Source organism: Panthera pardus, unplaced genomic scaffold (assembly GCF_024362965.1).
Source record: "Panthera pardus isolate Hobbes unplaced genomic scaffold, ASM2436296v1 HiC_scaffold_3, whole genome shotgun sequence".
Taxonomy (NCBI): Eukaryota; Metazoa; Chordata; class Mammalia; order Carnivora; family Felidae; genus Panthera; species Panthera pardus.
In genome coordinates, this window is record NW_026526876.1 from 60130946 (window position 1) to 60142790 (window position 11845).

At 42.3% G+C, this 11845-nt stretch overlaps 1 protein-coding gene across 1 annotated transcript in view; it reads right to left on the reverse strand.

Moving 5' to 3' along the window:
• CRLF3 (cytokine receptor like factor 3) overlaps nt 1-11845 on the reverse strand; it is a 42729-nt gene extending 30884 nt beyond the window's left edge. Inside the window, exon 1 of the mRNA XM_019423857.2 lies at nt 11630-11845. Coding sequence (XP_019279402.1) covers nt 11630-11746 — 117 coding nt within the window. The 5' untranslated portion in view covers nt 11747-11845. The remainder of the gene's footprint in view (nt 1-11629) is intronic.

Sequence of the window (11845 nt, forward strand, 5' to 3'; positions counted from 1 at the left end):
GTTCATGCTCTGTCTCTCTCTGTCTCAAAAATAAATAAAAACATTAAAAAAAAAAAAGAAAGAAATCCAGACCCTTAGGCCCCAACGAGAACCACAGAATCAGAACCTACGTTTTAGACAAGATCCCTAGGTGAATCATGACAGACCTTACAGATTCCAAAATAAATGAAGATAACATGTCAAAACCCTGTAGTACAGTTCACACTCCCAGCACCAAGAGGAAATTCTGCAGTTGAGAAGTATACCAATGAGGTCCTGTCTCACTCTTTAACGGATACTACACACACAGGAAGTGCATTGGTTAGGTAAAGTCAATTTCCTCTTTAGAAAGAATTCAAAAGCTCCTTCAACTGTTTCAGAGGCCAAATATGTTTTGTTTTTATTTCAGAACCTCAGAGGGGGGAAAAAAAAAAGGAAGTATGTGAACATAAAGCAGTGAGAGGGCCAGGGAGGGGAGACTCCACTTCCAAATCTACTTCCTACACTTCCATTGTAAGTGTGGTCCCTTTTGTTCACAGAACCCCAACCATTGCTGTTTCAGACCTGATACTACCTTGGCATCATTTTCTTCTCCACAAAATGGTTCCCCCCCACTTTTTTTTTTCGAAAGAGAGAGACAGAGAGAGAGCGAGGGCCCAAGTGGGGGAGAGGGGCAGAGAAGGGGAGAGAGAATTCTGAGCAGGCTCCATGCTCAGCGCAGAGCCCAATGGGGGGGGCTCAACCCCACAACCCTGGGATCAGGACCTGCACAAAATCAAGAGTCAGATGCTCAATGGACTGAGTCACACAGCACCCCTGAAACAGTTCATAATTTAAGCCACAGTCACCTTTTATCCAATCATGTAACTAATCAAGTTCATTTGCTTGGCTTTATGAAACTAAACAACACAGACTAGACTGCTGAGTGGTTTCTTATTTGACGTGTTACCATGGTCCAACGTGTTCACCGTTAGCTCATTAACTTCACAATGACTCTAACAGGTGGGTCTCCATGGTTTACACTGAAGAGGGTGAATCTTGAAGAAATCAAATAACTTTCCCAAGGCTTCATGGTGCCAGAAACAGTCTGACTCCAAGGACCATGGTCTTTCCACTTTTCCCATTTTCAGGAGTTCCCAGGTAAACCTATAAATTATGTACTGACTGAAAACACTTCCTGCTGAAACATGTATTTATCCTTTTTTTTCTTTTTAATGTTTATTTATTTCTGAGAGAGACAGAGACAGAGTGCAAGCGGGGGAGGGGCAGAGAGAGACACATACAGAATCTGAAAACACTCCAGGCTCCAAGCTGTCAGCACAGAGCCCGACACAGGGCTCAAGCTCACCAACTGCAAGATCATGACCTGAGCCAAAGTCGGATGCTTAACCAACTGAGCCACCCAGGCGCCTCTGTATTTCTTATCCTTGCATAAAGAATCATGTGGTTGGGGGCCCTGGGTGGCTCAGTTGGTTGAGCATCAGACTTTTTTTTTTTTTTAATGTGTATTTATTTTTTAGAGAGACAGACACAGAGTATAAGCGGGGGAGGGGCAGAGAGAGAGGGAGACACAGAATCTGAAACAGGCTCCAGGCTCCGAGCCGCCAGCACCAAGCCCAATGAGGGCTTGAACTCACAAACTGTGAAATCATGACCTGAGCTGAAGTCAGACCCTTAACCGACTGAGCCACCCAGGTGCCCTGAGCATCAGACTCGTGATTTCAGCTTGTGTCACAATCCCAGGGTTGTGAGATCCAGCCCCACATGGGGCTCCACACTCAGCATGGAGCCTGCTTGAGATTCCCAACGCCCCTCACTCCATCCAGCTCCTCTCTTCAGCTCTCATGTTCTCTAAAATTAAAAAAAAAAAGAATCATGGTAGACTACCAAACAGCCCCAAATTCTACCTAGCCATTCTAGGGCAAAACAACTGTGATAGTAACAAAGTACATTTAAATAGAATACAAATGATAAGCAACTCAAGGTCTCAAAAAGGAAGTTGTCATATACACTGTTTATGCTGATTAATAATATTCCAAACCAATTTTCCATCAAACCTCTACTGTAACAGACCATTAAAGCTTACTTACAAAGTTTCTACTGCAGTTTAATCTAATCCTTTAATCTAATCCTTAAACTGGGGGGGGGGGGGGGGGGGGGGGGCCTGGGTGGCTCAGTCAGTTAAGCATCTGACTTCAGCTCAGGTCATGATCTCACGGTTCTTGAGTTCGAGCCCCACGTCGGGCTCTGTGCTGATGGCTCAGAGCCTGGAGCCTGCTTCGGATTCTGTGTCTCCCTCTCTCTCTATCCCTCCCTGACTAGTGTCCTGTCTCTATCTCTCAAAAATAAATAAATGTAAAAAAATAATTTTTTTTTAATAAAAGTTAAAAAAAATTTTTTTTTAACTAGGTTTCACACCCAGCACAGAGCCCAACCAGGGCCTGAACTCATAACACTGAGATCAAGACATGAGCTAAGATCAAGTTGAATGCTTAATTGAGTGTCCCCTAAGCAACTGTGATTTTTTTTTCAAGTTTATTTATTTTTGAGAGAGAGAGAGAATGCAAGCAGGGGAGGGGCAGAGAGAGAGAGGAAGAGACAGAGAATGCCAAGCAGGCTCTGTACTGTCAGCCCAGAGACTGACTCAGGGCTTGAACTCACAAACCGTGAGATCATGACCTAAGCCAAAACCAAGAGCAGGACACTCAACCAACTGAGCCACCCAGGCTCCACCAAGCAACTGTATTTTTAATGTTTTAACATGAGGATGGGTTCACAAAATGCCAAAAAGTCATCAAGTTTACGTATCAATACTAAGGCTTGCAAAAGCCTAGTAAATGCATACTTCATAGCCCTCCAAGGTAACAGAGACTGATATATTTTCCTCATGAGTTTAGATACTAAAAAGGTTATAAAACCTATGTAGAATGCGACTTAAAACATCTGTGGTCTTCAGTGGCAATATACAGTTGCTACATCAATATAATGTAAAACAATATGATATAATAAATATAATAGCATATTTCAGAAAATTAAGAAACCGAAATCTCCATCTCCTCTAAAACAATTGACTTTATAGAAGAAAATAATTTTTATCCTCCAAGTTTAGTTTCCCAATTAACAAACAAGCAACTAAAACTCTTTTGTTATTTTTTTAAAAGGTTTTATTTTTAAGTAATTTCTACACCCAACATGGGGCTTGAACTCACAATCCTCAGACTGAGGAAACATGTTCCACTGAGTAGGCCAACCAGGCACCCAAAATTATTTTAAAATTAGAGACTGGCTTTGAACACTTAGCTGAAGAACATAACGATCAAAAATAAGATATAAAATAGTCCACTGAAATTGGAAAAGCCAACCACAATGTTTCTTCTCAATTCATGTGAAATGTACTGCATCAGCCACTTGTCTTTGCACGGACACCAAGATATCAGTCACTGAAAATAATAATGATGATGGCAATAATAATACAGCAACAACAGCGATCATCTGCTGAACACCTACTGTGTGCCAGGTACTTACAGCCACGGTCTCATTTAAATGCTACCACAACCCTGTGAAGAAAGCATCTGTAGATGAGTAACATAGTGGAGTCAGAGAGATAAACATGTCCACATCACAAAGCGAGTAAAGTGACAGAGAATTTGTATTGTATGACTCACTTACGGACTCGTAAGTGCCGCTACATTTCCTCCTTGCCTCTCTGAGAGTTAGGCGCTTTTTTTTTTTTTTTTAATATCTATTTGAGAACATTCAGAAACATTTATTAGTGGTCCCCAGGGAACCAAGAACCACACGTCCTAATACTCTATCTTTGTTCAGTCCCCGAGAGTACGAGCTGGGCTGTGATGTGCACTTGCAGGCATAAGTGCACAGTGGAACTAAAGCTGTGTCAGTTCCAGCTCTCAGCCTTTAGAAGGTCTGGCAACTGCTGCTTCTGCACTTTTGAGGGTCTTGAGCCACTCCTTTGTAAAGAGTGGAAAGAGGAGAGAAGCGGGAAGGGAGGGAGGAGAGAGGGAGACTAGCATCCAGCCCAGCCATGACAGCATTCCAACTGAGTCCCACTGCCACTAAGGCTCCTAACAGGTAAGTGAACGTTCTTTCTTGAACTTTCCAGTCTTAGCTACCATCTGACTGCAATTACACGAGTGTCGCCAGCAAAACTGGAAGAAGTGCCCAACCCAGTCCCAGTCAATCCCCAGAACAGTAAGCAAATAAGATGGTTTTTTAAGCCGTTACACTTAGGCATAGTTTATTATGTAACAACAAATAACCAAACTGTATGATAAAACAAATTTAATTCTTGATTATCTGCATTAATGAATCAAGACCATGAATAATCTAAAAAGAATGTCTGCAAAATTACACCCACATCATTCATAAAGGCACTCATTCAGCATTTATTGAAGTCTAATATGTGCCAGGAGCTGGGGTTATAAAGATGAATAAAGCATGGGCCTGACCTCAAAAAAACTGTCATTCTGGTAAAAGAGATAGTTGCATGCACACGTAACTATAATAAAACGTATTAAGTTCTTACGTAAGTGGGATGGCCACAAACTGCCATCTACACTCAAAAACGGCATTCTGCTGGGAAACACAGTAGGAGACATTTGAAGAAGCAGGGAATGTCTCCTTGAATAACAATAATATTCAGTGGTATTATTATTATTATTATGGCTAATATTTATTAAGTGCTTTATATGTCCCAGGCATTGTGCTAAGCATTTTAAATACATTGCTCATTTGAATTCCCACATTGGCCAAGCAAAGTAGGTACTATCTTTATCCTCACCATACAGATAAGAAAAGTGAGGATCAGAAAAGATAAGCTTCTCGGGGCGCCTGGGTGGCTCAGTCAATTAAGTGTCCAACTCTGGCTCAGGTCATGACCTTGTGGTTCGTGGGTTCAAGCCCTGCATCAGGCTCTGTGCTGACAGCTCAGAGCCCAGAGCCTGCTTCGGATTCTGTCTCTCTTGGAAAGAAAAAAAAAAAAAAAAAAAAGAATAAATATTAAATCTATATATATTAAAAAAAAAAGTTTCTCAAGGTCTCATGGCTAATAGGAGCAAATGCTGGCAAAGTAAAATAACTGCAAATATAAGTGACCCCTTGATAACCCTCAATAAAAGCCTGTCCTACATTTGGTTGACTTTTTAGATCATAAATTAGCCAGATTAACCGGATTTATAGCAATAAGTAGTTTTTCTCTATCAAAATTATACATACACTACATTTACACCGAAAACAACATCTACACAGAGAAAACCTGGGCACCCCTGTGACGTTCACACACTCTGTAATTAACATCACTGATTTTAACATTGTTGATTCAGAAGGCAAGCTTTATTTTATTTTTTTAATTTTATTTTAGAGAGTGAGAGAGCAAGCAGGGTAGCAGGAGAGAAAGGATCTTAAGTAGGCTCCATGCTTAGTGCAGGGCCTGACCTGGGGCTTGATCCCATGAACCATAAGATTATGACCTAGGCCGAAATCAAGAGCCGGATGCTTAAACAACTAAGCCACCCAGGTGCCTTCAGAGTGCCATGTTTAAAAACAATTTGTTGGGGCACCTGGGTGGCTCAGTTGGTTAAGCATCCAACTTTGGCTCAGGTCATGATCTCGTGGTCCATGAGTTCAAGCCCCACGTCAGGCTCTGTGCTAACAGCTCAGAGCCTGGAGCCTGCTTCGGATTCTGTTTCCCTCTCTCTCTCTCTGCCCCTCCCCCACTCACACTGTCTCTTTCTGCCTCTCAAAAATAAAGAAACGTAATAATATTTTTTTTTAAATGTGTGAAAATAATTGAGAAAATATGTTTGAAAGCCAATGTAAACACGTGGTCTTTTGCACATAAATATGTGTGCAGCTTTTTTCTTCCCCCTTGGCTGTTGGTTAGTTTTGCTTCTAGAGAGTCACTTCCAGTATTCTGGCATACCTACGTCAATACAGCTTTAGCCTACCAACAAATGCTCCCTAAGTTGCTAAATGTTCCATATAAAACTAACCAAAAGGAAAAAAAAATGAATATGAAGTCGTATATACAGTAGTCTCTCAGTTTTGCAAAATAATATGCCTAGAAGGATACACCAAAATGTTAACAGTGGTTGCCTGTAAGTAGTAGAATTATAGGTTATTTTAAAATTAGTTCATCTGTTCCTGGTTTTCCCCAGCTCTAGATTTAACCTTTTCTTAGGACACTATGAAGACTACTACTGTAGTAACATCATTTTCAGTCAGATTTTTGGACTGTTTTGAAATGGGTAACAGAAGGGGAAGTGGGAGATAAAAGCAGCAATGATAGCTTTCTTTTCTTTGCTAAGCTACTAAAGACTTCCTGCCCTGCTTTTCTGAAATGACTTTTTCCTCCCCACTGAGTTCTAGATCTGTCCCAGTCTTTAGTATGCTGTGCGTTTTCAAACCCTGTGGAAATAATGATCTATAGAGGACATGGTATTATGCATTAAGAATATCAAGACTGCTAGTTAAATCAAAAAATTATCTGAACTGACAGCTCAGAGCCTGGAGCCTGCTTCAGATTCTGTCTCCGTCTCTCTCTGCCCCTCCCTGGCTTGTGCCCTCTCTATCTCTCAAAAATAAATAAACTTTAAAATTTTTTTTAAAAAAATTAACAAACCTATGCTATCTCAATGTTTGTTTTGTTTTGTTTTGTTTTTTTTAAAGTAGGCTCTACAACCAATGCAGGGCTCAAACTCAGAAACCCAAGATCAAGTTCACATGCCCTACCGGCTAAGCCAGCCAGGCTCCCCTCAAACAATGTTTTAACTTTGAGGATAAAGGACAGCAATTTTTAACAACACACCTATGGGTTTAAACTAGGGAAATCAGTAGAGGTCTCGGGGTGCCTGGTTGGTTCAGTTGGTTCAGTGTCTGAGTCTTGATTTCAGTTCAGGTCATGATCCCACAGTCTTGGAATGGAGCCCCGAGAGGGGAGTATGCCTCAGTTTTTAATGTGCATGCATATCATACCTGACAATCTTGTGCAAGTACAGATTACGATTCAGTAGGTCTGGGCAGGGCCTGATTGCTATATTCTTCATAAGCTCTCAGGTCACGAACCACATCTGTGGTAGCGAGGATCAAAAGGACACCACTGTGGGGCGCCTAGGTGGCTCAGTTGGTTGAGTCTCTGACTTTGGCTCAGGCTGTTATCTCACATTTCGTGAGTTCGAGTCCTGCATCAGGCTTGCCGATGTCAGCGTGGAGACTACTTGGGATCCTCCGTTCCCCTCTCTCTGACCTCACCCACTCATGCTCTTTGTCTTTCTCAAAAATAAACAAACATTAAAAAACAAAGGACACCACTGTCCAGAGCTATGCAGGGTCCTCACCAGAGTATCTTAATTAGGTAACAAGATCTGGCCCTCTATTCTCAAAGAACAGAGACTTGCTTTCATCAATGCCCCAAGAGACACTGAATCATACCAAAAGGCACATGAAGGGGATGCCTGGCTGGCTCAGTCAGTAGAACAGAGCGCAACTAACTCCTGATCTCAGGGTCTTGTGTTCAACCCCGAGGTCATAGATTACTTAAATAAACAAATCAATCTTAAAAAAAAAAAAAAAAAAAAAAAAAAAAAAAAAAAAGGTATATGAAGGCCAACATGTTCACTTTCTAGCATGCATTATAACTGTACACAGGCTAGAAAATTGGTATTTCTCACTGTAGGCACCTCTCGTACCTCAAACTAATCCATCCCCCTTTATCACATACAAAGATGGAGTTTCTGGACCTGCAAAGCTTAAGGACCAGGCCCCAGACAGTGGCAATGTTATCAAGGCAGTGTCACTCTGTGAGGCACATCTGACTGGCCAGATGACATCACTACGTGACATCTTGATCAGCTATCTCTACTTACAACAAGCAGGAAAACCAACCCTGCAGAAATAAACAAGTGAGGAAAAACACAATGGAAGTGAAATCTGAAAATGAATACACAAGGATTTAGGTGTTTCCTATTTGTTTTGTTTTCAGGGGTAACAGTCCCAAGACCCACCAACAAAGGGAAGAGTAAATCCATGAGAGCACTAGTCTGTTTCCCTAGCCACAGTATTTCTAAGACCTAGAAGTATCTCTGAGCCAGAGCAGGCACCTAATAAATATTTACTGATGAATGAACAAATGAGTATTTAAGGAGAGTGGGAGTTAATTTCTCTGGTATTTACATCTTAGTACCAAGGAGTCCAAGGAACTATAGCGAATTATTCTTAATGATTTCAACATCAGTTAGGCCAGGCTGGCTGTAAACATCATCTGATTTCCTGAAGACAACGAACATACCTCTCTAGTCTTTAACTTATTTAAACAGCAAGAGTTATAGAGTACCCGTGCATTCCTGCACAGAACTTCCTTTTCTGTAAAGACAGAGGGTAGGGCCTAAACTAACCACAAGAGGAGAAACTGCTACATGCTGGCAGTTGTTTCTGACAGAATAACAAAATATTTTTACTCTTCTTCCTTCTAGATTTTCATAGACATGATTTCTTAACATGAGACAAACTTCGTAAGACATTTCTTTTTGTTATGTTTTAATTTATTTTTGAAAGAGAGAGAGAGCATGAGCAGGGGAGGGGCAGAGAGAAAGAGGGTCAGAGGATACAACAGGTCTCTCCACTGATAATAACAGCAAGGCTGACATGGGGCTCGAACTCACAAACTGTGAGATCATGACCTGAGCTGAAACTGTGAGATCATGACCTGAGCCGCAAGTCAGATGCTCAACCGACTGAGCCACCCAGGCACCCCTTCGTGAGAGATGTTTAAAGGGTAAGAAACAAAAGAAAAAATAAAAAGTGCTCAAAAGTGTGTTAAGCAAAGGGTTACCATACAGCCCAGCAATTCCTAAGTATATACTGAAAGAACTGACCATGTATCCACATAAAAACCTGTACATGAATGTTCACAGCAACAGTATTCATAATAGCCAAAAAGTGAAAGCAATCCAAGTATCTATCAATTGATGAATGTATAACTAAAATGTGGTATATCCACGCAACAAATGTTATTCAGCCATAAAAAGGATTGAAGTATCGATAACGTGCTACCACAAGGATGAACCTTGAAAACACTGTGCTAAGTCAAAGAAGCCAGTCACAAGGGGCCACATACTGTATGATTCCATCCATACGAAATGTTCTGAAGAGGCAAATCCAAATAGAGAAAGTAGTTTACCGGCTGTCAGGGACAGAGGGAGTGATACCTCACAGGGAGGAGATTTCTTTTTGGGGTGATGAACATGTTCTGGAATTAGTGGTGATGGTTGCAGAACTTTGCAAATATACTAAAAAATGCTGAATTGTGCACTTTAAGGCATGAGTTTTATGGTATGTAAATTATATATCAATAAAAAATCATACACCAAAAGGAAACAAAACCAATGAATAAAAAATATACACAAAGGGGAGGATCTCTCCTCTGAGCTCATCCTTCCCCCATACAAAATCTTTGACTAAAAAGCCAAATATTATGTAGTTATTCTGAAAATGACTGGGACCCTAAAAATACCCTAGCCACTAAACAAAAGCAGCTGCTTACTTTGATAACATTTTTGTAACACAGACTTTCCTTAAAATGCAAGTTGACAGAGGGCTTATTCTACAAACCCAAACATATACAGTCCACTAGAATTAGCTTTGAGGGGAGACGCCTTGTAACTGGGACTGGCACAAAACACATTCCAGTTCACAAGAGAGAACTACGCTATTAGTCTAGTCAGAAGGCAGCGTCATCAGGAACCTGTGATGGATGTTCTCTTGGTGTTTTCTGTCTCAAGTCTGACACAATGGGCCTCAAAAAACAAAACAAAAACCCACACTGAACTACACCAAATTGTAGGAAAGTACGTCCTGTATTTAAATGACTGGATATAAGAATTAAAAGAATATAGGCCTGGAAACTGAATTCTAACCCAATCAGAATGGGATCATACTAAATTTGTTAAGTGAATTCAATCTTACACAAGAAATTAGTAAGTACTACTCCCAGGTGCTAAACTCATTCTTTTAGCGTCAACACTACTATTTCTTAGTTGCAGATGAGTTAAACAAAAGTCCTGCTCATATATAAGATATCTTAACTGGCTTAGACATTAGTCAAATAATAAGAGAGATACTTTAATCTCTTTCAAAACAATGAACCTCTATTTCAAAATAGCAGAAGGAATAAGGCAGATGTTTTCAAGTGGAAATCAAGATGAACGCATTGGAAGGCCATGAAAAGCATTCACCAGACTGGTGAAACCATATCTAAATTTTGCTCCCAGTTTTACTACTAGGCTACAAATAATGCCTGGCCTACAGGAGCTCTATAAGGTTTGTTTTTTTGTTGTTGTTGTTGTTTTAAAGTTTATTTGAGAGAGAGAGAGAACAAGAAGGGGAGGGGCAGAGAGAAGGAGAGACAGAACCCCAAACAGAATCCCACCACGGAGCTCGAACCCACAGGAACCCCTGAGATCATAGCCTGAGCCAAGATCAAGAGTTGGATCCTTAACCGACTGAGCCACCCAGGGGCCCCTACAAGGTTTTAAAAATATATAAAACCTAGGGTATGTTGAATATCCTTAATGAGGAAAATATCCAAAGGCATTGTTATCGTAGCACTTTTTACCAGTTGTACATTTTCAGATTCTGTGCAGCATGGGAGTTACTAGGATAACAACATAGATTAATATCAAGTGTCATGTAGAAAAATCCCATTCACCCAAATGATTCCACTCAGATGGAACCCATTCACTCACACAGCATTTACTAAGCACCTGTGTGACTAGTAGCTTGAGGATTATCTGTCCTAGTAACACATTGGCAGTGGGTTGTATCTTCTATGTTCCAGGGTGTTCCTTTATCTTTGATAACCATGTCCCCATTGAACAGATAAAACTGTCACTTGAAAGTATATTTAGCTTCTCCTTTCAGCACTTTCTTTAAATCTGTTTTTCCATTTCCCTACACTTTTGTATTCTTTCCTTCAAGTATTCTGATCTCCTTTTGCCCTTCCAACATAGCTCCGCCTTAAATTCTAAACCATATAGAATAGCGTTCTGCTAAAGGCTTTTTTTTTAATGCATCCAAGGTTATATGAGATATTAAGTACTACTAATCCCATTCATTTGGTGTTAACTCAATTGCTTCTCAATCACCCTCTGTCTCTGTGTCTTCAATCCTCCCCTTCCAATATCCTCCCCAGGCTCTCTAAAATCAGTCTCCATCCCCATGGCAGGTTTTCCCAAAGAATCCCCACCTCCCCCAGCGCTCCACGGTCCTCACTGCCCTCTCCTCCGTGACGCCCTCGGTTTTTGCTCTGCTCTCCCTCTCCCCAACCTCGGACCCCACCCCTATCCCCATCACCGCCCCCACAGGGCTTAGGGAACGCTCCTCACACTCTCCCGCGATCCCCCAAAGTTGTCTCTTCCCCTTAAGACTCCCCACTACCGCACCCCACCCCCCCGCCAGCACCCACCTCCCTCGTTCCCAGACCCTGCTGGGCCTCCCGCACCTTCAGAGCCCCCTCCCTTCTCCCTTCAGAGTTTTCGGACACTCGCGCCCCTCCGTCCCTCCTGGCCTCCACCCACCCGCCGGGCACCCCGAGCCCTCCCCGGGGCCCTCGGCGCCCCTACGGGCGCGGCCCTCCGACCTGCCTCTGCGCCTCCCGCAGCCCCTGCAGCCTCTGGCCCAGCTCCCGCCGGTAGCTCTGCGCCGCCTCCACGTTCTCGCGGGCCTCCTGCAGCAGCTGCTCCGGCTCCAGCTCCATCGCCCCCTCGTCCGGCCGCGCGGCCGGCGGCTGCGGGCGCGGTTTCCCCACTGAACCGGGCGCCGGCGAGCGGCCCCGCGCGACCACGCGCAGGCGGAA